We start from the raw sequence: 27335 nt of genomic DNA on the forward strand, positions 1-27335 counted from the left end.
AGGAGTCTAATGGCCCAGCCATATGCAATGGGGTGTCACTGAAGGACTTTGAGGTAGAATGGCGTCTCACGTTTTGGGAGGTGGGAGCTGAAATGGGAGAAGGTCAGAAGGAGGCTGCTGGTCAGGGCTGACTGGTTCCTACTCCCATGGACGATCTAGGAAGGACCGCGGTGTTCCTGGGCCTCGGCCCCTCCGCCTCCCCCAGCTCCTGTCTTCCGCTCCTCGACGCGCCCTGGGCGCTGGCCCAGGAGGCCCATGAGCCACCAGGAGGCAGCGTGCCAGCGGCCGCGCCCTCTGATTGGGTCGGGGCCCGTGGAGGGTGGGAACCTGACTCCTGTCCCCTCAGTCGCTAGGACCACCCGGCGGGGGGCGAGTGTGCGTCCTGGTTTCCGAAAGCCTCGGAGCGACCTCGCGGCACCCTCACGACTTCGCGGCCCTTCTGCCAGGCGCCTGGACGGCTCCCGCCCGCGTGACAGGAACTCGGCATGACGGAGGCGACGAGCGTCGCGCAGCTCGGAGCTTCGCTGCCCCGTCCGCTCCCGACCTCCGGGGACGGCGCGTCGGGCGCGCGGTGAGTGCGACGTCGGCGTCTGAGGGGACGACGCGGGCGGCCCGAGGGGAGCGCGCCTCCGCGAGCTTGCCGAGCGATGGCTTCCAGGACCGCGGGCCGCCGCTGGCCTCCGAGGAGACGCAGCTCGAGACGGGGCCCCACGCCGCGGTCCCGCGCGCCCGGCGCGAAGCTTTCGGCCCCGGAGGCCGGGCCGCCACGCCGCGGGCCTCTCCCGCGGGGCGGCGCGGGACGGGACACTCTCCTCGGAGCAAAGGCGACACCTTCCTCTCCCGCCACCAGGCGATACGTGACGGCCCTCGGGCCCCCGCAGCCGCGTGGGAACACGGACTCGGCCTGCGCTGCGCTCCCGCAGCCGGTCCCGCACGAGCCGCGGGAAGCAGCCTTCCGCCTCGTCCCGGGCTCGGAACGCCGGGCCTCAGTGTCACCTGCGCGCATCCCGAGGCGGCGGCGGCGGGTCCCGGCCATGTGGGACCCGCGCGCGGCAAGGTGCGTAGCTGGTGTGGGGGGGGGGCGCCTGGGGCTTTGCGGGCCGCGAGTCCCTGAGGCCCCGCGGGGTCGCCCGCCCTCCCGCCGACCGCGGCCTGGCGCGGGAAGGCGCGCACCGCGACCCGGCCGGGGCGGCGCGGCCCAGCGGCGCTTTCCCCGCGGGGACCATCACTCCCCATTCTCCGGAGGGAGCCTCTCAGCCACACCGTGGCGGACGCGCCTCGCCGCACAACCTGGCTCGAGGTGTGCGAAGCCGCGCGGTGCTGGCGGCGCGGGATCGGCGGGGAGCGCGGGGCGCAGGCTGCCCCCTGGAGGGGGAGGCCTTCGTCCTCTACCTCTGCGGCCTCCGCGGCCCACCCTCCGCCGCCGACCCCGAGTCGCGGGGCTGTTTGCACAGGAGCGCGGGCTCAGCCTGCTGCTCGGCCCGACTCAGCCCTGTTCATCCTCAGCCCCAAAGCCGCACTCTTGCCCTCGCGGGCTCTGCGCACTTGTAACCCGCTGCAGTGGACTAGCAGGGCCGCTGCGGGACTCTGCTCCCTGCGGGGGGCGCTTCTCAGAGGGGGGAAGAGAGATGTCTAGGGACAGTTCTTAGGGAGGTGTGCAACTTGGAAAAAAAAAGAAAAGGAAACATTTAAAAAAGAGGGAAGAAGGCACTGTGAGCTCTGCAGCCTGGGGACCCGCTTCAGCACAGCGAGCAGGGTCCTAATCACCGCTTCTTTAGCTAGAAAGGATGAGCTGAAATCCAGAGGCCCTGCGACCCTTACACCCGAATCCATCTCTAGCTACCCAGTGTTCAGCCTTCCCGTGCCAGGCATCGTTTTGATTCTGAGGAAAGGCTATTACCCTGTTGGCATCGACAGCCTCTTTGGTGCTTTTCTAGAAAGTACCTTCTTGTAGAGGGATCGGGAAATTTTTAACTGTTTTTCTACCAGGGCTGTTTTGTAGGACTGCAGGGCGAATTCCTTTTTTTTTTTTTTTTTTTTTGTTTCTCAAAAAAAAAAAAAAGCTTAAGAAAATCTGTACAGAATAATGGGTTTCCCGATGACATTAATATTACTGTCTCTGGTCCCTTCAAACTGTCCCCCATGTTTCACATCATACGTATAGAGATCTAGATTCTACGTATGAGAAAATAGTTCATTTCAGTATTTTATGAAAAATTTTTAGTGTACACGGTGGGTTTAAGAGTTTTTCATATAAATACGTCATTGTGTTTTGTGAGCAATGTTTTATTCACAATTCTCCGCCCCCTGGCACCTCCCACTCACCAAAATGCAAAATGCTTCCCTTCTGCTTTCCTGTTCCAGTGCTCTCTCCCCTCCCTCCCTCCCTCCTTCCTATCCCCCCACCTGTGTGTGTGCGCGCGTGCGTGTGTGTGTGTGTGTGTGTGTGTGTATGTGTGTGCATGCGTGCGTGTGTGTGTGTGTGTGTGTGTGTGTGTAATTTTAGATTGTACATGTGAGAGGAAACAAGATTTGCCTTTCTGAGTCTCGCTGATTTTGTTTTACTTTATCCCGAGTTCCATTGGTTTTCATGCACATGATGTAGTTTGATTCTTTATGCATGAGTAAAAGTCAATTGTGTATAAATACCACGTTTTCTTTATCCCCATCTCTTGGTGAGTGTCGAGGCTGATTCTTGAACATTGTGACTACTGCAGTGATCAATATGAATGTGCAAGTGCCTCTGTGGCTTTCTGAGTTTGACTCCTTCAGGTAGATGCCATCGAGTATCTGCATCATACGGTGGTCGCCTTTCAGTCTCTTGAGAAGCATCTAGACTGATTGCTGCAATGGCAGCACCACCGGTTCACAGGGACACTGCTAGCATTCTAGGGGTTCCTTTAGCTCCACCCACATCCTTTCCAGTTTTTGTTGCCAAGTATTTTCTTGAAGATACACATTCGGACCGGAGTGAAATGGAATATCAATGTAGTTTTAATTCGCGTTTTTCCTGATGTCTATCTAAGAATGCTGAATGCCTTCAACACATTAATTGGCCATTTGTATTTCTTCTTTTGAGGACGGTGTCCAATTCGCTTACCCATTTCTTGATTGCCTGACTGTGAGTGTGTAATTTTTGAGGTTTTGGGAGCTAGAGAGACGACTTAGTGGTTGCTCCTGCTTCCTGCTCTAGCAGAGGACCTGGGGTGGGTTCCCTGCCTCACCTGGGGGCTCACTGTCTGGAATTCCACTTTCCGGGCTTCTGGCGCCCTCTTCTGGCCTTCTTGGACACTGATCACAATGCAATACAATTCATATCTATGTACTTCAAAACACACACACATGTAAAATAAAAATGACTAGGTTTTAAATTTTGGAGTTCTTTACTGATTTCTAGATATTGATTTCTCATCATAGTTGTATAGTTCATGGATATTGTCTCCCATTCCGTAGGTTGTCTTTTCACTTTGCGGGTGGTTTCTTTTGCTATGCAGATAGATGCATTTCCATTTCATGCAATCCTAGTTGTCAATTAATGCAGTGATATCTTGAGCTACTGGAGCCCTTTTCCGAGAGTCCTCGACTTTCAGAGTACCAGGGCTTAAGTTAACCTGTTAGTGATTTATTTTGAATTGATTTTTTTTTTTTTACCAGACTGAGAGGAGATCTAATTTCATTGGTCTACGTGTGACTATGCAGTTTCCCCAGTGCAATTTGTGGAATCTTTGCTTCCAATGTACATTTTGACACTTCCCCCCCCCAGGAACTAGGTGGCTACAACTGTGTGTGCTGATTTATGAGTCCCCTGTTCTGATTTCCGGTGTTAAGTTTGTATGCTGTACGACACTCACTGTTTGTGTATGTTGAACCATCCTTGCATTTCTGGGAGGAAACCAGCCTGGTTGTCTTCTTGACGTACTGGTTCTATTTGCAACTGCTTTATTGAGAAAGTATGCATCTAGGCTTGTCAGGGAAATTGGCGCACAGTTTTCTTTGAGCCTTCATCTACTTTTGGAATCAGAGTAATCCTGGCTTCACAGAGTGACTTTGGGAGTGCTGCTGCTTCTCTTTCCATTCTAAGGAGCAGTTTGAGGAGCATTGGCATGTTAGTTCTCCCACCACCCTTTTTTTTGGAGACATGGCTTCTCTGTATAGCCCTGGCTGTCCTAGAACTAGCTCTGTAGACAAGGCTGGCCTCAAACTCACAGGGATCCACCCGCCTCTGCTTCCAGAGTGATGAGGTCATGGTTGTGAGCCACCACTGCCCAGGTAGTATATTAATTAGCTCTTTAAAGGTTTGGGAAAATTCAGTAGTAAATATGTCCGGTCTTGGATTTTCCTTCGTTGACAGATTCTTTATTACCGTTTGAGTCTCAGTGAACACTGTAGACAGTTTACAATGGCTGATATCTCCTTCATTTTGTCTTGGTAAGTCATCTGTTGGTCCCCAGGAATTCATCCATTTGGTCTAGATTTCCAAGTCTTTTGGAGCTGAAAACCTCAAAGCATTCCCTAACGAACCTCTGGATTTCTTTGGTATCTACTATATATACCCCTTTCAGCTCTAATCTTATTAACTGGAGTTCTTAACCTCTTTCATGTCTGTTAGGATTTGTCTTATGGATTGGAAGCCCCAATATTTGGGGGCTTGCTCATATTTACAGTTGTTCTGCCATCCTTATGCATGGTTTCCTCTTTACGATACGGCCTTCTTCATCTCTCAGACTGGCTTGCAGCCTACTTTATTTGACGTCAGAATACCCACACTAGCTCGTTCACAGCCTGTTTACTTAGTACATCGGATGCGCTGTGAGTTCTTGGACATTGTGGTCATGGTTATATATAACCACTGCATTATCTAGAGCTTGTCTTCGATTTCTGACATTCTTCTGCTTATTTTAGTCTCTTGGTGATATCGCTTCTCGGCCTTTTGGCTAAGATCAAGTGTAGTCTCTTGGTGACTCTACTTGGCTGGAATTTTATTTCTAACATATCTTTTCGTAAAGATTTAGTTTTATTTAATTTTATGTGTCTGCATGTATGTATGTGTATCATGTATGTGCCTGGTGCCGACAGAGGTCATCAGATGCCCTTGAACTGGAGTTCCAGTCAGCTGTGAGCTGCCGTGTAGATATTGGGAATAGAACCTGGGCCCTCGGGCAAGAGCAGCGGGTGTTCTTAACCACTGAGCAGTCTCCAGTCCCACATTTTTTTGTCATTTCTACTTTATTTTTTAAATCTCAGTTTCATTGTTGGGTTTCCCATGCTTGCTGCTTTCTCTTCCATGTTACTGATTTTGTCACGTATGAACTGGGCCTGTCCTGTGGGTAGAACTACCAATCGCCTGGCTCACTTTTCAGATGAACCCTTTGCTGTAGGTTTTCTGCAGGGCACCATGCTGCTGAAGCCCTCTGAGGCTTGTCCCTTTCTGCTGTGTTGCCCCTCAGTGTAACCACCCTTCTCAGATGTCGTATCACTGTGATTACTCATGCTTTTCTACTCTGTCTTTGGAATATGGCAATTCTTTGTTAACTGGACTTCTCATGTGTTATACCATGTGAGTCAGTCTTATTCTCTCATCTTACCCTCAGATATCCAGGTTAGGCTCTTGAGTCTAAAGTCTCTTTTGTAGGTCTTTAAATCCTCAGGAAGATGAGGTGAGTATATGTGACATGCCTACTCAGAACTGGATTTCACTATCACAGGCCTATGGGAGTCTAAGTCTTCTTTAAAAAACAAAACAAAACAAAACAAAACAAACAAGACAAACAAAACAAACAAAACAATAAACAAAACAAAACCAATAAAAGGTGTACCACACAGAGCCACGCCCACCAAGATGTGCGTGCGGAATGGAGAACTTCAGTATGGTCATTTCCTCTTTACAATGATGGCTACTTTTGAAGTTTAAAAAAGCTGGTCACGGGGTTGGGGATTTAGCTCAGTGGTAGAGCGCTTGCCTAGGAAGCGCAAGGCCCTGGGTTCGGTCCCCAGCTCTGAAACAAAGAACCAAAAAAAAAAAAAAAGAAAAAAAAAAAAAAAAGCTGGTCACATTCACTGTCAGGACCACAGCCATCTCATGAGGCAAGTGTCTCCACACAGTTATGGGTGCATCTGGGACTAGATGCCTGTTCTCTTACCTTCCTGACCCACGACAAGCAGGCCTTGCCTCCTCTTTGCTGGTTGGTTCTCTTTCCTGTGGTTGCTGTCACAGACACATTCATTAGACACTTTGTTATTTTGCCTTTGCTTGCTGGGATGAAACTCGTCTTAGCTGTGAAAATAGAGCCTGCAGGAGAGAGTCTGAGAACACTTAAGAGATGAAGTGGAGGCTGAAGGTTAACTCTTATTACTTTTTCCTCTTTCCTCAATATTTATTTGATAATCTGAAGCATGTACACACGATATAATTTTCTAACAATGCTGTATTATGTATAATGAGCTACATCACATATAAAACTTACTTTTATAGTTTATGTGTCTATATGTGCTTTTACATATATTTAAATTAAGAAATATTTTTACTGGCCATTGTTTTTAATAACAGTGAGGAACAAGATCCCTTTTGCTTTTCCAGATGGGGAAGTGGAGCTGAAAAGTCAGTGCTTTAGCTTCAGAATGACCAATTTTCCAACAGATTTCCTTAAGAGTGCAGAATGCTATAAGAAAGCATTATGTGCAAGAATGGTGATCTCCTTCTCTCTCTCTCTCTCTCTCTCTCTCTCTCTCTCTCTCTCTCTCTCACTCATACACACTCACACACATACACACTCTCACACACACTTTCTCTCGCACACACTCACACATAAACACTCTCTCACACACATACTCTCACACACAACATACTCTCTTACACACTCTCACACTCTCACACAGACACACTCTCGTTCACACACACTCACACACACACTCACACACACACTCATACACACTCACACACATACACTCACACACGCTTTCTCTCTCACACACACTCTCACACACACTCTCTCTTACACACACACACTCTCACACACACTTATTTTCTCTCTCTCTCTCACTCACACACACTCACACATACTCTCACACACACACTCACACATACTCTCACACATACTCACACACACTCTCTTACACACTCACACTCTCATACAGTCTCACTCACACACACTCACACGTACACACTTTCACACACTCTTTCTCTCTCACACACACACTCACACATACACACTCTCACACACACACTCTCACACACAACATACTTCTTACACACTCTCACACTCTCACACAGACACACTCTCGTTCACATACACTCACACAGACACACACACTCACACACACTCATACACACTCACACACATACACACTCTCTCACACACACACTCACTCTCACACACACACTCATATTCTCTCTCTCTCTCTCTCTCTCTCTCTCTCTCTCTCTCTCTCTCTCTCTCTCTCTCAACAAAGAAAATACTTAAGTTACAACCAGAGAACAATAATGGAGGCAAAGCTGGGAAACTGTTGGATAAAAAGGAACTGAACGCGGTTGGGGATTTAGCTCAGTGGTAGAGCGCTTACCTAGGAAGCGCAAGGCCCTGGGTTCGGTCCCCAGTTCCGGAAAAAAAAAAAAAAAGGAACTGAACTAGGTAAACCTGCTCTTCTGTTATACTGAAACTAAGAATGCTGTTCTTTTTATGGTAACAGCGCTGACCATTTTCTTTGACCAGACTTTTTCTTGATTTCGAAGCACATAACAGGAACATGACCTTGTGTCCTTTGTTAAAAATCTGCAGAGTAAATGACCTTTACCTATGATACTCTGGGCTCAATTTGGTTGCATTAGCTCCATCCTTCTCTAAACTCCATGCACCCGGTGAACTGGTGGGGCTGTGCATCTTTTGTGCTCAGTGCCAGCCTTTGAAAGTCAACTACCGCTTATGTAGATTCTTAATTAGCTCAGCACTGAGTCTTCCTGTTCTTGAAGGCAGCACTAAAAGTGGACAGGATTTCTAGCCTGAGAAACAAGGAGGATAGCTGGGAGGGAACACTAGGCCAAGGATGTACACGAAACACAGCAAACGGAGCATCACCTGGTCGTCTTGAGTCATTGTGATTAGAATGTTCAGCAGTTTGTATCTAACTGGGGGTGAGCTCCTCCTTCATGTGCAAGGGTGCTTCCAGGGCCCTCTCCTTTGTAAGTGGCTTGTTCATCCCATAAGCAAAAACTGGCACACACGTTCCAAGGGCAGAGGATAACTGCTAGAGTTGGTTCTCTTTTTTCACCATGTGGGTGGGTCTTGAGGCTCAAACTCAGGTATCAGACTCCGGGATAAGAGCCTTTACCCACTGAAGCATCTCACTGACCCCAGGAAGTGATCGTATACTGTGCTTTATTAAGAAAGCCAGCAGTCTGAGAAGACAATGCATCACCATCCCAAAGGTTGCCTCCCACCTCATCTTTAGCCAGGGAAAAGAAACAAAGGCTTCCAACCATTCCAAAGTTAGTCTTACCCTCTGATCAGGTCTCTCTGGCCATGTTCTGAGATTTTGTGTTCCCACATTATCCTCTCTGTATAGCAGGGGAGGATTTGCATGGATGGCATCTAGATTGAAAGTTACCTCAGGACAAACCAAACAGTGTGTGTATGCTGGGCTACAAGTGGATTCTTTCCCACAGAATACAGTACAAACATAGAATTATAGACTGTGAAGTGAGTGGTAACCTGGTCAGTCTTGGACCAGCTCCTCTGTCCATCAGCATCAACCAGACAGAGGGAGGAACACACATGTTGCTAGTTTCCAGAGCCTGTTTAAACCTGAGCACATTGACCAGGCACTAACTGTGGCTCCTGGACTTTTCCTCCAATATATTCATTTTTACTTGTTTTAAATTTATGTTTGCCTTTTTTTTTTTGTTTTAAGTCAGTTCTGGCCCTCAGACATACTGGATGGCTCTGGCTTGGGTTAATAAGGGTATACCTTGATAAGCTTTGCTAACGGCGATAGAGCGTACTTCACACTGGGCAAGCCTGGGAGATAGGTGAGGGAGATGTGAGCAGCACTAAGGTCACAGCTCCTCAGTACTCCTGGGAAGACAAATGGAAAGACAATTTTGAGCTGTATCTGGATAGAGGAAGAGAAATTCAAGCAGGTAGAATGAGAGGCGTCACAAAGGAAGATTCTAGATCAAAGGACCAGATGTTTATTAAGAGTATTGGTCGGGGTTGGGGATTTAGCTCAGAGGTAGAGAGCTTGCCCTGGGTTCGGTCCCCAGCTCCGAAAAAAAAAAAAAAAAAAAGAAAAAAGAAAAAAAGAAAAGAAAAGAAAAGAGTATTGGTCAATGTAAGGATTTACACTAGAACATCACCAATAATAGCTTATCTTATGCCAGGCTGTGTGTAAACTTTGGGCTCTGGAAATCAGCAGTGTGTGTCTCTGGGTGTGTGAGTGAACACACCTTGTAGCTCGTCCGAACTTTCTGTGTGTCTTGAAATAGGTATGGATGCACACGTTTGTGTTTTATTTATTTATTTTTTTGAGGATTTGCATTTAACTTTGAAGTTCCTTGTGTTTTTCTAGTCATTGTCACCCTTCGTATACCATGTGTACCAAGGGGTCGTCAGCACAGACTTAGACTTTAGATTTGAGCATGTGCCTTTCAAGGAGGATTACTTCCTGTGTCAGCCTGCTTCCTGGTCTCTCAAACCGGAGTAACTGTGTGTCTCCTTTTTTGATTTTTTTCAGTCATATTCCCCTGGAAATGGCTGAGAAGGGTTTAGCTCGGGGCCGTCAGGTAAGAAGTACGCAGCGCACTTCTCCTGGTGTCATGGAGCTGCACTGGAGACTCTCATACAAGCAGTGAGCAGAACAAATGCCAGTCTGGGTGCATTCAGAGGCTTTGTGGGCTGCAGAGATTGGGGTCCAGCCATCCTGTATTAAACCTTTCTGTGATTCAGTGGATATATTTAGCAAGGTGGTACACTCACTTCCTAATGCAGCAGTCATGGGTTAGCACAAACTGAGGGACTAAACAGAAGTTAGTCTCTTACACGTCAGAACATGCGCTCCATTGCTAGACCTCCTTCATAGAGTCCACTGCTTTGACTAGTTTCTTTATTGTACTTTTAACTGTATATATGTGTGTGTGTCTCTGTGTGGCTATGTGCACAGTAGTGCAGTGCTTGTGTAAGTCAGGAGAGTGTGTCAGGTCCCCTGGAGATGGAGTTGCAGGCAGTGGTGGGCAGCCCAGTGTGGGTGCTCAGAAATGAACTCAGGTCCTCTGACAGAATAGTATGAACTTCTAACCACGGCTCGATCTCTGCAGCTCCATTTATTATTTTGTAAATGTACTTATGGACACACACACACACACACCTCCCTAGTTCTCTCACTTGTTCTCCAAGTTGCTCTACAAATTGTCTTCCAGTTTGCTTTATTCACGTCAATGGCATATTTTGACAGCTTTTACACTTTATATGGAGGCATCTCTTATTTTTAAATATCAATATTCTGCTCTAAGATGTACTGCACTTTACATAAGTTTCTCTGTAGAACGTTTGCATTTGAATGGCTTTTACAGAGTATCATACAGTGAGCAAAGCATATTTGAAGAACAGTTTCCCAACAGCTGAAAGCTAAGTTCCAGGACTGAATGCCGCGTGTTTGCGACAGATGTTTATCTGGCCACCAGTGTAGGTGAGAGCAGTGGCCGCACTCCTGCTGACCTTGGTGCTGTTAGCTGCTCTGTTGCCCCTTGATGGACAGGGGCTGGCTTTCCATGGACCTATGTCTGTCACTTGCTTTTAGCGCTATTAGAGTCCCTTTCTCAAAAAAATTCTTTTTGATGCATAAAACCTTTTTTGAATTCTGGTAATTCAGAGATTCGTAAGATATAAACAGATTATGAAGATAAGTCTTTTTCCTCTACTCTCCTTCCTTTCTCCAGGAAGGTTAAGAAATTTTATTTCTCACGGTCCCTTCTAGATGTTAAAAATTTTTTAATTAATCAATTAGTTGACTTTGTGCTAAGTGTATGTGTGTGTGTGTGTGCACACGTGCATGTGTATGCGGAGGCCAGAGTGGACAGTGGGTACCCTCTCTAATCACTATGAATCTGCTGCTCACTATTTAGTGAATTTTCCAGTCAGTGAGCTCCAAGGATCTGCCTGTGTCCAGCTCCCCAGTGCTAGGATTACACATACTGTGCTGCTATGCCCAGCTCTGTTATGGAGGTGTCTGGAATAGGAACTTAATTTGTCATGCCTGTGTCGTAAGCACTTTAATGACTGAGTCAGAATTCATGAATATATAAACAAATGCATATTTATATGGTATTCATATTTATCGACTTATTTATATGTTATTTATTTTATCAGTAAAGGAAGCATACTGCACACAGTGTTCTGCACCTGCTTTCTCCAAATATATTTTGAAAATGATCCTATATGAGCACATGGACATTATCTAAAGCATTTTTTGTAAAAACTATTGCATAGTATGTTGTTGTGAAGGGGGTGTGATGGCTAATGGTACTTGTCAACTTGACAGAATCTGAGGGATGGGAGATGGGCTTCTGGGCGTGTCTGTGGGAGATTATTTTGTTGCTTTAATTGAGGTTGGAAGACTTGTCCATTGTGGGTGGCACCATTCCCCTGGCCTGTGTTAATGGAGAAAGGGAACTGGATAGCAGCATGCAGTTATCTCTTCTGTTTCCTTATTGTGGTGCCATGTGACCAATGGGACCAATGCCACCAGCTGAGTCCACTTCCTGCTGCCTTCATTCCTACCATGATGGACTATGTAGCATGGACTGTGAGCTAAAAGAAACCCTTTCTCCTGCAAGCCGCATTCGCCCACTACTGCTCTTTAGTTTTTAAACAAGGTCCTTGTTGGGCATTGAGGTAGGTCCCAGATTAAAGCTGTACATCTGCATCACTTAGATGACATGTTTCTCCCTAGAACATTGAAGACAATTCAAAATGTGTATCTATAGCTATATCTTCTCAGTGGTTCCCTGAAGAGGGCACAGCTGATGTAGTAAAAGGTACTAACGAAGTGCAAATATGTACACCCTTTCGACTAACCACCCTTCCTCTAGAAAGCTTACTTAGCTTTTCTAAACTCACTTTGTTGGCAGGATCTATTTGTTCCTAGCAGCCATAGACCTAAGCTTCCATTGTCTTTAATCTGGGAGCTGATTTCTTTACTGTATTTGAAAAAAATGTAAAATAATGTATGTGTATGGCTTCTGGTCTATGTTCAGCACCATGGAGTCCAAAACAGGGAGTCAGGTTTCCCTGGGGTCTGGAGTTACAGATGGTTGTGAGGTACCATGTGGGTTCTCTGCAAGAGCAGACAGTGCTCTTAGCCACTGACCCATCATCCCTGCCCCTGGGAACCTATTTCCTATGGTTCTCAACCTTCAAGGCCTTCCATAGCAGGTCCAGATGTTTTAGGATTGAAGCTTCCTGCATTCTCTTCCCTGCCCTGTGGTATCTCTACTACTGTAGCCTTAGAGCTCTGCCTTTACAGATCTTGTGGCTAGAGAAGGCTTACCCACGTCTACACTGTAATATTCCCTTTTTAAGGCAAACAAAACCAAACCTGTGAAGTTTCTTTGGCTGTGTGATATGCTCACCAGTGCTGGTCTGGGGATTAGGGCGTGGGTATTTTTAGACCATCCATTATTTGCCTTAGCACAGAGTGTGAAGGGGAAATGTCTTTCCCAGGCTCTACCAGGTCATGGTTCATTTCTTTTCAGTTTATTTAAAAGCTACCTTTATCCACAGGCAGTTATTTGATGGCATATATTAATTTCTGGATATACTGTGCTGTACCGTTCACATGCTTACTATTTTACATGTTAGGACCGCTCAAAAAAATGTAGGTAAGTTTCTATAAATACATTTAAAAATGCTAAATATTATTTTACCTTAATGTTTATTCTATTACAAATATCTTGGCTACTCTGGCTTAATTATGTCTTAGGTGAACCTGAGAGATATTTAATTACTTTATTTATACATCTGTTGCAAAAGTAAAAAAAAAAATCAGATTTCAGGCCGACAAGATGACTCAGCAGGTAAGGGTAGTGTCAAGCTTGGTGGCTGAGTTTGACCCCGAGAAGCACATAGGGAAAGGAGAGAAGCAAGCCGTGCTCTTACAAGTTGTCCTCTAATCTCCATGCGTGTCCCCTCTCCCTGCCCCTACCATAGATAAATAAATGTAATTACAATTTTAAATCAAATTTTGTTAAAATATATTTGTTAATAAAGGAAAATCTAATATTTTATAATCATGAATTTCCCAAGACAGAAATGCAGGGTATTTTGAAAAGTCAAGATTGATAGGTGAGTAAATTTTATTTTATTTTTCCTATGTTAGCCTTGCAAACTCAGGTGTTCGTGTATATTTCATAAGCATTCTCTTTAAAAGCTCCTGTAGGAATTACATATGTATCTTCATTAAATTCAGTATTTTGTTATTCTAGTTTTTCTTTCTTTCAAAATCTGTTTCCTCAGGTTGGACAGATACAAGTTATTTTAGTCCTGTGTTAATTTCAGCTTGTAAACACCGAGTCATACTGCGGTGTCAAGTTAATTAACCTCCCTAGGAGTCCTGCTTCTGCCTTTCTTAAACAGTGAGCTGTTCCATTTGTTACCTGAAATTTAATAAGAATCATATTTTGAAGTACTGTTTAGTCAAGGGACAAGAGTGAGTCAGGCTGAGTTGACTCAGATGTCCCAGTCTGAGCATCAGGGGAAATTACCAGCTAAAAATTGACTGCATTGAAAATCCTGCACAGCAACAGGCCAAGCCTGAAACAAACCAGTACAATGTTAGGGCTTTCCCATCCCTCTCGCAAGCAAGCAGTCAAGCAAGCAAGCAAGCAGGCAAGCAAACTGGTTCATGAAATTATGTGAGAACATCTTCTTCATGTTTGCTTTGCAGTGTCAGCAGTAGTTTTATTGAATCGAATTTGGTTTTGCCAGTCATTGCTCATTTATTAAAGGGAATTAGGTAGGAAGAAACTTGGTAGTTTGGAGAAGCTGTGGGGTAGCAAACACATTTCTAGAGCATTTCACATGCTCTGTATACAGAGAGGGCGTGCTCTGGACATGTGGGTAGGTTGCTCAGCATAACTTTGACCCCCTACATTTTATTCCAAAATATAGTTCAGGGAGTTGTTCCAAGAGAACTTAGCCTACACTCATGGGTATTACTTGATCTACATTAAGGGATGGTCAGAATAGAAAGAAGCATGATGCTCAAGGTGGCACTATGACAGTTCAGAGAGCACAGAAATATCCGGCTCTGTATGTTCTTCATACATTGGTTGTACATGGGTTTAGAGACTAAATTTTCCACCGAGTAAACAATATTTCAGTATTACACCTGGGTGGCAGTTCTACCCAGACCTGCACTCCCCAGAAGGACTTACTGCTATGAGGGAAATAGAACATTCTTTTAAAACAGTAGTAGTCACTAGTTGTGTTGCCTTGAGCCATTATGTGGTTAGAGTAACAGGAGAATGGGAGCTTTGTGCTGAGGAGATGGCCCAGACAGTAAGAGTCATTGCTGCTCTGGTAGAGGATGTGGGTTGGATTCCCAGTACCCACATGGCAGCTCACATCTGTAATTCCAGTTCCAGGGGATCCAATACCCTTTTCTGATCTTGGGCACCAGGCACATACAGGAAGCTGGCAAACAAATCTGGGCACCAGGCACATACATACATGAAGGCAAACACTTATATAAAAAATACTTCTTAAGAAAGAAGAATGGGTGTTTTGATTGTACTTTATCCAATTTGAATTATATTGTCAGTATCTATATCTGGCTAGTGGTGCCATACTGTAGAAGCTGTTCTTAGAACAGCGTAGTACATAGTAGTTAGATAGAACGGCAGTAGTCAGAGCTAAGGCACTGTGTGTTAGCTGTAAGAAGCAGCTAGGCAGTAGACACTGGCTCATTTGCAGACACGTTGCTGTTGGAGACCCTATAGCTCCTGTCAAGCGTCTCTTTGAATAGCTATCATTCAGACACTGAATGACACTGACTCTTCTCACCCTGATTCCTATTTTTCACCAGTGGGACACAGGAAGTCTCCATGGGGGACTTTGGGAGGTTTTTACTTATTTATAAATGTTGAGTGGCGACAGAGAACCAGGTAGCTCTTCTCATCCCCGTCTTCCTGCCTTTAGGAAAATGCCCAGACTTTCATCGACCGTCTTCATCCTTGAGAGGACAAACATGAAGGCATACATACACAAAGCCAGTGTGTTTAGGATGGTGGCATGGAAAGATAAGGTGGTGTGCTCGTCCTGTCCTGCTTCTGATTATATGAGGAAATTGGCTCTCCTGGTTCAAACACTGTCATGCATTCTGGGGGCCAGATGCACCCTGACTGCTGCTCATTCACAAGTCCAGAACTTCTACAGTCCTCAGATCTATGTCTCCTACCTACAGTCCTGCATTCTCTGGGCTCTGTCCTCTTCCTCTGAGGTTCACATTTTGGTTTAGTGCAGAAGGACATGGGGCCATGCATCTATTTAACTCAGAATTGAGGCTCATAGCTTTACTTCCACATTATCTGAAGTAGCAGACAACTCCTCTTTGGAAACGTAGAAAAGTCATTTTTAAAAAAGATCCTGCTTCAGGGCTGGGGAGATGGTTTAGTAGGTGCAGTGCTTGAAGTGCAAGCATCAGACCCACCCCAGAACCTATTCAAATATCCAGTCCCAGTGCTGGTGCTTGTAATCCTAGCTCCAAGGAGGCAGAGATGGACGGATTCATGGAACTTGCTGGCCAGCCAGTCTAGATACATTTGTAAGACCCAGGCCAATAAGAGATCATCTTTCAATAAAATAAAATAAAATAAAATAAAATAAAATAAACAAACTGGACAGAATCCAAGGAACAACACCCAAGATTGTCTGCTGATGCACACATGTGTAGACACCCATGTTTGTGCACATGAACATGTATACACATTATCCCTCTTGCCCAGAAATCACCATTGTCTCAGAGTCCTTCAAAACATCTTTTTAGCAGTACTGAACCAGTCTCTGTCAGGGAGATACAATTTCCTAGAGTGGAGCCAGCTTCCCTTCATGCAGAGGGGTTTGGCAATGGAAGTAGATGGCAGAAGTAAAATTGGGCTCCGCTAAGCAGGAGTCATTGCTTTAAAGAGCACATGAATGGCTCATTTCAGCCAAATGGACAGTTTCCGTCAGCTTTCTAAGTTCCAATCATTGTTATTGAACATTAGCTTTCACACTTCACATTCTATAAAAGTTTAATCTATTTTTAGGTTTTAATTACAAAATCATACACTGGCACCATGTTATCTAACAAAACAGAATATGAGATCTCCCAAGGCATTTACTAGAAATGAGTATCTGTAGAAAATTTATTTTCTGAACTGTGTATGGCTTGTGTGAATGACAGCTGTTAAGTGCCTGTCCAGACCATACTCTTCTCTCTCTAGTGATATTGTTTGCTGACAAAATTACTAATTGTCATTTAGTAATTGCTTATTAAAACAATACAAAGGCATGTTCTTATTTAAAAATCTAACAGTCGGAGCAACAACAACAACAACAACAACAACAATAACAACAATAACAACACCCAACATAGTCCAATGGTTGGATCAGTTATAAACTTTATTTTTTAATTGGATATTTATTTACATTTCAAATATTATCCCCCTTCCCAGTTTCCCCTCCATAACCCCTCCTCCTTCCCCCCTGCCTTTATGAGGGAGCTCTCCCACCTGCTCACTCACTCCTGCCTCAGTGGTCTAGTGTTCCTTTATCCTGGGTCATCAAGCGTCCACAGGACCAAGGAGCTCCCCTCCCAGTGATGCCTCTGCTACATATGCAGCTGGAGCCATGGGTACTCCCCGTGTACTCTTTGGTTGCTGGTTTAGTCCCTGGGAGCATTGGGAGGTCTGGTTGGTTATTGTTCTTCCTATGAGGTTGCAAACCCCTTCAGCTCCTACAGTCCTTCCCTTAACTTCCCCAGTGGGGTCCCCATGCTCAGCCCAATGTTTGGCTGTGTGTATCTACATCTATATTGGTCCGCTTTGGCAGAGCCTCTCCGGGGACGGCTCTACCAGGCTTCTGCCAGTAAGCACTTCTTGGTATCAACAATAGTGACTGGGTTTGGTGTCTGCAGATGGGATGAATCTGTAGGTGGGGCAGTCTTTGGATGGCCTTTCCTTCAGCTTCTGTTTTACTCTTTGTCCCTGCATTTCCTTCTGACAGGAGGAATTCTGGATTAATATTTCCTGAGCCCTCCCTACTCTCTTGAATACCATCAATAAATTTTGCTGCCCCCACAATTTATACTTTAAAAGAGGAGATTCACATGGCAATATACTTAGGAAAAGCCGCACAATATTAGTCATCAGGAACATGCAGTTCAACACTACAGGATGCCACCGCGGGCTAAATTAAAAGACTGATAGCGCCTAGCATTACAATTTTGTTGGCAATTTATGTTTCTAATATTCTCCTATTGAGCATAGATTGAGTCAACTTGGAACACAGACAGTATTTATGGAAACTAAACAGTGCATTCCCCCCGTGACCCAGTGACCCTCCTCTCTGGAGGGCCCTCACAAAGGTAGACTTATCTATTGAAAGACATGTACAAAAAACTATAGAAACTTAATAGATATCTCATATTTCTTGGTGATGTGTACTGTGAGGTGAAAATGCACACCTACTGTATAATGTGCTCGTTTTCACGATCGTGGAAGATACATATTGGGGACTATAAGCCCTAGCACGTTTTAGCTGCTGTCTTGTCAGTGGGGCAGGACCCCAGCATGGCTCAGAAACAGTTAGTACCTTTCTGCTCTCTCTTTCCCGAGGTTCATGTCATTCAGCACTATCAGAGATGGAGGAGGCTTAGTATCCTGTCAGCTTCTGGGTATCTTGATATAGCATAGTGTTCACAAAAAATAAGTTCTTTTTTTTCTTTTCTTTTTTTCGGAACTGGGGACCGAACCCAGGGCCTTGCGCTTGCTAGGCAAGTGCTCTACCACTGAGCTAAATCCCCAACCCCAAATAAATTCTTTTTAAGTAGAAATATACTTCAAGAAAATATTCTTTTACCCCGTACTAGTATTTTCTCCAAACCTCTGTTTTATTATTATTTTTTTTTTGGCAAAAAAAAAACCCCAAAATTAAATGTAAAATAAATGGGGTATGATGGCATATTCTATAAGCCACACTGAGAAGGTGGAGGTTAGGGGGTTCTACAAAGAGGGAACTAAGTTACAAAGCAAGCACCTGCCTCTAAATGCCGAGGGCTGGAGCTGCAAGCTCAGTGGTGAAGTGTTTGTTTAGCCTGCTTAGTGCTCTGGGTTTGAGCACGAGCACTGGGAAACACATGCACACAAAATACACCCACACATGGTACACACATACACACACCCATATACATATACATACACACATACACACACCCATATACATATACACATACACACATACACACACACATCCGTATACATATACATACACACATACACACATACACACACCCATATACATATACACATACACACATACACACATACACACACCCGTATACATATACACATACACACATACACAATACACACACACACACCCGTATACATATACATACACACATACACACATACACACACCTGTATACATATACATACACACATATACACGTACATACACGTACACACCACAGTTTACCATCTTACCTTTTAATTTTGAGACAGGAAGGATCTCACCGTTCACCATACTCATCTTGTCAAACTGATCTAGGGAATGTTTTCATTTGTGAATATGAACCTCCATTTCCCTAACACAACTCTCCATTTTCCCTTTTCCCCACTCCAGGCAACCTCATTTAGCTTTCCGTGTCCATGAATTTGACCTCAATGGTAACCTGCAAAAGTGAAATCATACATTGTATGTCTCCTCGTGTCTGATTTATTTCATCAACATATTGTCTTCAAGGTTCATCCATTGAGTATGTACTAAGTCAGAATGTTTTCCTTTTTAAAGGCTAATGTTACCCTGTACATATGTCACTCTTTTGTTCCGTCAGTGGATACAAATTTGTCTAAAAATTTGTTAATTGTTATTTTATGTGTATGGCTGTTTTGTCTGCTTAGATATCTGTACACTATATTCAGTCACTGGAGACCAGGAGAGGGCATTGGACCCCCTGGAACTGGAGTCACAGGGTTGTGTTGTGGGCTATCATGTGGATCCTGGGCATTGAACCCAAACCATCTGGAACACAACAGGGCTCTTAACCACGAGGCATCTCTCCAGCACATTTTATCTGTTAGTCTATTAATGGCCACTTAGGCAGATTCCCTAACACGGCTGTTGTGAACAGACATAGTAAACACAAGTAGGCAGGTTTTGTATTGTAAGCTGACCTTACTGAGTACCAAATTTCAGTTAAATTGAATTGACCATAGGTATTTTAAAAGGAATTTTTAAATATTGTTTTAAATAGAGATTTTTAAAAACTCCTTTTAAACTCCCTCATTATTAGGAGATGGAGAAAGCACAGTGGTTAAGAGCACTGGCTGCTCTACAGAGAACCTGAGTTCAATTTTCAGCACCCACATGGCTGTCTCAGGGATCCGATGCCTTCCAGCCTCTGTGTGCTCTGTGCACACATGGTGCATGGACGTATGTGCAGACAAAGCACTCGTCCACATAAAAATAAGTAAATGAGAAACAAACGAAGAACAAAGAGCAGTTTTAACTAAGGTAGACAACAAATACTTTCCACTTTTTTCCCCTCCTGAGAAGCACTCAAGGTGTTCATTTTGAAAGCCCCTTTGGTGGGGCTAGGCATTTTATATCATCGAATTGAAGAGAAATAGTACAAGTTCTTACCCAAAAGTTTTGGCAAACATAGGTGCATACTAAATATCTAAGTAAACATCAGTTAGATGTTTCTGCTTTTTTTCTTTTAGGTCAGGACAGTGTCATTTTAACACCCCGATTTATTAATATATTTCTATTTTTTGATTTTTATAGTATCCACAGGCATTCTTGCCTCTGCCCAAGTGCTTGGTGTCCTGACTTGTGGGTGGTTTACGCAGAGGGCTAGAGGTGTGCAGAGACAAGCAGTTAGTGTCCAGGTGTAAACTCCGGTCAATCATTGTTTTGGTTCTGGTGTCTTCCTGCAAGGTACTGTGACACTGTCAGAAGTGTGTGCAATTTCTTGCAGGGAGACAAGCTTCCTCTCTACCTGGCACCAGACTTCCACCTCCTCCTTCTCCCAGAGAGAGAGAGAGAGAGAGAGAGAGAGAGAGAGAGAGAGAGAGAGAGAGAGAGAGAGAGAGCGAGGCTGAGAGACTGAGAGACTGACTGACTCCTGGGGAAATTCTAACTTCCTGGGGGTTATTGTTTCGTTAGACTGATAGGCAAAGGAAGGGATTTGTCTAACTGTAGAACACCTTCATTCCTACCAGGCCGCTTATATTCTGAGGTCAGTAGACACACTTCAGGTAGTCTTCAGAGGTACACTCGGGACATGACTGAAGAGACAAACTCAGTCACCTTTACTTGTCTTCACCTCTAATGTCACAGTGTGAGTGACAGCAAGGGTCCCAGTGTCCAACTAATTGTATTGGAGTGTAATGTAGAGTGATTTGTAGCTTAAATGAGAATTTAAAAAATTTTCTCTGACCCAGATTTGGATTTCAGTGTCTGACATGTGTTAAATAATTTGTTGCCTTTTTTTTTTTTTTGGATATATAGCTACATTTCAGCTCTGGAGAAAAAAGTGAACAAAAGTTGATGTAGTGTTGTAAATGTTAACCAAAGTTTAAACCAAAGGCCTGGCCCAGCAGACTGCTCAAACTCTAAGCCACACACAAAACCAAAGCAAACAAGATGACAGTTTTCTACAACTGGAGCCAGAGTGCGGTCTCTGCTAACTGAAAATGTGCTTGTAAGTCAGGTTTTTGGCCAGCCATGTTTTGGGGTTCTAGCACTTCAACTGGCCTGTATGCAAAGGCTAGGTAACCCATGTTTCCTCTTAGAGAGCTGCTAAGATGAGCAAATCACATGCTGTCCCTGGGAGAAGAAGGAATTACAGGGAGGTGCCAGATTTAGGAGTCATGTGATTAGTTCAGAACAATTCCAACCTTTTTTCTTCTGGACTAAGAAGAATTTACTAAGAAAGGAATGTATGTTGGGTTTTAAAAGAGTACACTTGAAAGATGTAAGATTTTCCTGAGAAGAGCAGACAGCTGTCCCCTTCTTTCTCTACCCCCATGTCGCCCTTTCTTCCTAAATTTGTTATGTAGGGACAGCAGAGCTGTGAACATTTGTGATACCATTGGGAACTTTTCATTAGCATGTATAATTTTTGTGTTGGGACAGGCATAATTAAATGTAAAGAGAATCTACATGTAATCTGTAAGTCAGGGTATAAGGGAATCGAAGTCAAGCTAAACAGGTTAAAACAGGCTGTCCGTAGGCAGTGACATAAGAGTGATAGCTGGGCCAGAGAAGCCACAGGGGTTCCAGAAGCTCAAGAATTTGTGGCAACTACCATCCGATAAACTAGGACAGTGTAGGTAGGACCACCGCGGCCACAGGCGCTTAAAGGTTAATTCGAAGTCTCTGAGCACACATGGAAAGATGCAGTGTCATTAATTACTGAGCCATGCTTTGTGCTCCCTGGCAAGAGATCCTGAGGCAGCAGGCTCACAAAACCAGAGGAACAGACACTCCTCTCTCAATGGAGGCTCTTAAGACAAACACCTCTGAGAGCAGAGTTCAGCTTAATAATCTTTGGGATTCTGAATTCCCAGAGTTTCAGCTGGTTGAAAAGGCATAGGCTAACACCTGTGCCCCTTGCATGGCAGAGGCCAGAGACTGTCATTTTTGGTCACAAAGCCAAACTATCAAGGTACAGGACAAGGTGAGATGGCAATGACATCCAGTTTATATTGTTGATTCAGGGATCCACAATACAGTTTTTTCTAAATAGACCCTGGCCCGATGGAAACCACAGAAGGCCTAATCTGCATGGGCAGAACTATTCCTGTGTTCTTTCTATGATCTACTCTATCACAAATGACATGGAAAGACCAAGAAAATCAAAGACCATGTGAGGCACACAGAGGGAAAAAATCAAATCAGATTTCAGAGTACTTATAACTAAAATATTGCTTAAGTCCAAAGAACTAGTTCAAAAAAAGTTAAAAATGATTTACATATTTTAATGTGTATGGCTGTTTTGCTTATGTCTACACACAATGTGTGGGCAGTGCCAGCAGAGGGCAGAAAGTGTTAGATCTGCTGAAACTGGGGTTACAGACAGTTGTGAGCTGCCATGTGGGTGCTGGCTCTGAACCCTGAACCATCTCTCCAGCCCCACAAAATATTTGTATTATCTATTATTATTATTATTATTATTATTATTATTATTATTATTAAAGAACCAAAGAATCCTATCTATTATCCTGGCCTTGGATGTCCTATAGCAGAGGTCCAGGAAGTTGTCTAGTAAGAAACCTTTTGAGAGACTTTTGTCTGAGGGCCCAGTCTCTGCTGTAGTAGCCCCAGGACAAACATTATTCCAGCTTCTTTCCCTTTGACGTGATACGTGGAGATAATGCAGGGTTTGGAGCAGGACGGTCTTCAGCATTTGCCACAGACGTCTAGAGTTCCCTGTAGGTTTCTGTGAGAACATTCTGAACTGCTGTTGTACTGGACTGCCGTTGTACCAGAGAAACATTTGTGCTGGGGTTCAGCTACATCCTCACACTCCGTTTAGTGACATTAATGGCGTAATGATCAAGGTTCTATGTTGTAAAGTATTGAGGACTGAGGGAAAAAATGTGAGGAAAACCCAAATCCTACTTAATCTCAGTGGTGTGGTAAATGGTAATTTTGTCAAATTTTCAACACACTATTAACAAATAAATTTTTAATTTACAAATTAAATTGAAAATTTAATTTGGGATCACATGACTTCATGTATTATTCCATATTTTTTCTTACTGTTTCATTCAGTCATTAAGTTCTGTTACATGATTTTTAAAATAGCTGATGTATAGCATTCTGTTGCATGGGTAATCTATAACTGACTTAAATCAGTCATGAACTATGAAACATTGAGGATTATTTCCAATTTTTTACTGTGGTAAACATTCATGAGGCTATTTCCCCTGTACACAGTTCTCCCACATTTGAAATCATTTTTTCCTCATTGTGTAACCTGGACTGGCCTCAAGCTCACTCTCCTGCATCAGCATCTAGAATGCTGGCGTGGTAAACTGCCACAGCAGGGTCGTCGGACTTTGCCAGCAGTAGGGAGGTGTTTGGGAAGTGCAGGAGTCGACCCTGTGTCAGCTGTTGTGGGGGTTTTCATGTTCAAGCTCTCTGGTGATATTTGTTGGGCAAATGGCGGGCAGCATTTGGAAGAGAAATATATCCTTTTGCTCCCTGAGTCAGTTCTTGATATTTAGTCATGTCTTCCTTAGTCACTTCTGTATAAATGCGAGTCATGTAATTTGGAAACCACAGACAAAGAAACGTGGGTGGAGTTTTGTGGTCTGACTTGTACAGGAGCCACAGGGCTCATTTGCATAACCCTCTACCTAAGGGATGAGGTGGGCTCCAGAGACCTCCTTCCTAGCCAGCTCACGCATGCCTAAACTAAGCCATCATACCTGCTCAGCGTGGCGCCTTCCTCCATTCCTTGACAAAACTTGAAATGATAAAGGTAATGTGAATTATTACATATCCAGGAATTGATTTGGCTGACAGGAAAGTCCACAGACTTGATGTCCCCATAGGCACATGGCGTAGGTGGATGCCTCTCTGTACTCTCGTCGTTATCTAATGTTCTCTCCACGGCTTTGCCTTCATTACTGCCATACTAGATGGGATTCTCTTTTTTTTCCTCATTATTAGTTTATTATATGCATCTTTCAGGTAAGGGATTCTCTTTTGAACCTTGCTTTCCTCCATCTCCTTGCTAGTTGATTTGTAAGGCTCTCTTAGACCTCTCCTCACCTGACTTTGCTCAACATAATTAGAGTCCCTGTCATGTAACCAGGGCTGTCAGACCTTTTTCTCCAACCTTTGGGACAAATCCAAGATGTTCATATGTACCCTTTCCATGTCTGGTGTTCAAGTGGCTCTTCCACAGCTCCTTAAGTGGCCTGTATATGCTAGGCCATGGAGGGGTAACAGTAGAGGAGACCGGAAAGAGAAAGGGATACAAGCAGCTTCTGGTCAAATACTTTCAGGCTTGTTTTATAGAGTTTCTGTGGCCGCATTTCCTAGCCACTTACAGACGAGGTCTTTAGAATTACAGTGCTCCTCTGTGTCAGTATGTTATGAGGGTAAAGAGGGACTATCAACTGAATTTTACTTGTCCTAACATACATAGAATCTAGGTCAGAAATTTGAAGTTGATCGGATCTGGGGTAAAAAATGGATGACGTCCATCACCCACAGATCTTTAGGCAAGTAACTTGTATGTCCTAGAGCCTGTTTCCTCATGTGAACAGTGGGAACAGTACCTTATGGGGCTGTGGTGACGAGCGAATGTGAATGCCTTAGTGCTCAGCACCTGCCAGGTCGACACTGAGCTGTGCTTGGAAGCAGCTCTTAGCTGGTCACTAACACTGAGTGAATGGAATGTTCTTGTCACAAGGAAAATGAGAAAGGAAAGGTCTCAGACATCTTGCTGTGCAGGAGGTGTGACAGGGTGTGCTCTTTCAAAGGGGGTGGACTTAGAGTAAATAAACTGCCTCTGTGGACTGCACAAACCAGTCTTGAGAGTGACCATACCCCATATAGCCTGGCAGCTAGCAGGGAGCCAGCCCTCCACTTCCTACAGGGAAGGCCTAATTGTTGATGTTCATTGTTGAAAGAATCTGGCACCCAGGTCCTAAGACTATGAACTTCTCTCTGGTCATCTGAAAGTGTGATGAAACCTTCCAGACTCTTCTGCCCTGACATACACTGCAGCAAGTGTTCAGCTTTTCTACCTTTGTTTTCTCTTTTGAATAAACAAGGCGTCTGTTGTTACATTCTCTCCACTTTTCTTCTCACCTGGTTTCTGTTTCCTTCCTCATGCCAGTTCCTATTTGTCCTCTATTCATCGTTAGTACAGAAAGTCAAGGAGTGTGAATGGAACAGGGCACTGGAAAATGAAGCCCAACAGAACTTACCCTTCCATCTGGTTAAGGGGTCTGAGTTCCTGGGGTGACTCCCCCAAACCTCCTGGGGTGGCTGGACCCCAAAACTCTTCATTGCCATTTGCTGTCGTCTTGTTGACTGTTCTGCTATTCACCCCTGGCCACAGGCATACATACCACAGACTCTCTAAGGCTCACTGAACCTTCCTTGACTCTTCAGTTTAGGAAGACCTGTTTTCAAGCATGGTAGTATTATGTGACAGGTTTGGATTATTGGGAATGCCAAGAACTCTTATTTCTATAGGTTATACTGCCAATATAGGTCTGAATTATCACTCAAAATTGAGAAAAATAATTATGAATGTATTAAAATATTGGGGGACTGACTAGGGGAAGGAAGGGAACCGGGCAGAGTAAGAGAGGGGGTACAGGGGAGGACAGTGGGAAGGAGACAGGAACAAAGAATAGTCACACACACACACACACACACACACACACACACACACACACAGTATATGAAATCTGTAGCTTGGTAAGATCATCTAAAACAGTCATTGCAAAAGTTCATTTCTCATAGAAATAAAAATTAAAGCAGCAATAATAGAGGAATGAAGGTATGAAAAATAACTATCAAAATAAACAGTCACATAAGAAATTGCTTTTGCAAATCTTGCCTGCTTCTGTATCTAGTTTATGATGTTATTTCTGGAAAGTTCCCTGTATGCATGAAAAAGCACACGGTGCCCAGCATAATTGCTATATTAATTTCCTATGACAATTTAAGACTACAGATTTATTCTCTTATGATTCTGGAGCCCAGAAGTCCGGGGTTAGTAGGGCTGCTGCTTTGCTTGGTGAAGGAGGACAGGAGAGCTCTGAGAGGAAGCAATGTGTTTCTCCTATAGGAGGGAGTCATTGTGTAGTGGAGCTCTCCCTCTTCTAAAGCCTTTTCTATTTTGTGAGCGATATCCTATGTTTGGCTTTTATTCCCTTTTCTCTTTGCTAACTATCTGCTGCCGATGGCCCAGTGCCTCCTGAGTGTTTTTGGGCTGTACCCTTTCACTTGGGAAGGTAGCCGTGCAGGTAATGAAGGTAGACACACAGAAGGTTCACAATGGGGAAGGTGACAGAGATGGCTTTTGCAGTTTTTTGTTTTTATTTATAAGACATGGATTTATGTGCCTTGTGACTTGTTGTTTCACACTTTTAAATGAAAAGGAAGTCCTAAGTCTTGTTTTCTCTCTATGTGTCTCACATCCCAGTGGCACTTGACCTTCCCTTGTAGTGTGGTGTGTTTGGAACCCTCCTTCTTCTTCTGCTGCTCTTAGCACCTCCCTTGCTGCCATGTTCTCCTTATTTTCCCTTTGACCCACACGATGGGACAAGTACCCTGGAACCCCCTGCCTGCAGAGCCCACTTCTACAGTCTGCTTCCAGGAGACTGTGTAATCATGGATCCTGAGAGATACGGCAAGTATGTGGAGTGAGTCATGTCACATCTGCATTTTCTAAAGTCTTGGCAGGAACACCATCCCATCCCCAACTCTATGGCATCACCAGTTTCACATTTTCTCTCTACAAGTGTAAACATATTTGTATTGATCGGTGTCAGGGATGGAATTAAGATGTTGAAACCATTTGTCATTTAAACAATGTAAGTATTTGGGAGCAAGAAACATAGGTTTGTACATTGTAAATGCTCCAGGTTTTTATTTAGGGGGTTAAAAAAAGACAGATTTTTATATGCATAACAGATATTTCCTGCTAAAACCCTCTGCCTGGTGACCGCAGTCAGTTCCAGGGTGGTGGCCGTTGAGGACTGTGCCTTTGCAGAATGATGGCTTTATCGATTGCTGGTTTGTTCTTGCCCACAGGACTCCTCCTCGGGAACTGGCTGTGCTGCTGTGCAACAAATCCAATGCATTTTACAGCCTCGGGAAATGGGACGAGGCTTTTCTTGCTGCCAAGGAGTGTCTGCAATGGGACCCAACCTATGTGAAGGTATGGGGGTGGCTGCTTCCCTCCTCTCCTCCTACTTTGGTTGCATTTTTCCTTCTTGTCAAGGTGTTTATTCTGGAGATGCTTCTTGAATGCACTTGCTCCTCAGACACATGTCCATGGGCTGGGGGAGCCTTCCCTGGAGAGGAGTTAGGTACAGGGCTGGTGAG

The 27335-nt window shown here is 44.3% G+C and overlaps 1 protein-coding gene and 1 pseudogene across 5 annotated transcripts in view; both read left to right on the top strand.

Moving 5' to 3' along the window:
• The first annotated feature begins 344 nt into the window (after positions 1-344).
• Trank1 (tetratricopeptide repeat and ankyrin repeat containing 1) overlaps positions 345-27335 on the top strand; it is a 79443-nt gene continuing 52452 nt past the window's right edge. For 3 of the 5 annotated variants that reach the window (XM_087562446.1, XM_087562447.1, XM_087562448.1), the window contains exons 1-2: positions 563-1057; positions 27042-27168. In XM_087562446.1, coding sequence (XP_087418572.1) covers positions 648-1057; positions 27042-27168 — 537 coding nt within the window. In that variant the 5' untranslated portion in view covers positions 563-647. 5 annotated transcript variants of the gene reach the window in all.
• Positions 4915-5093, top strand: LOC120094533 (U2 spliceosomal RNA; annotated as a pseudogene).

The sequence above is a fragment of the Rattus norvegicus genome, chromosome 8 (assembly GCF_021556685.1).
Source record: "Rattus norvegicus strain SHRSP/BbbUtx chromosome 8, alternate assembly SHRSP_T2T, whole genome shotgun sequence".
In the NCBI taxonomy this organism is placed as follows: Eukaryota; Metazoa; Chordata; class Mammalia; order Rodentia; family Muridae; genus Rattus; species Rattus norvegicus.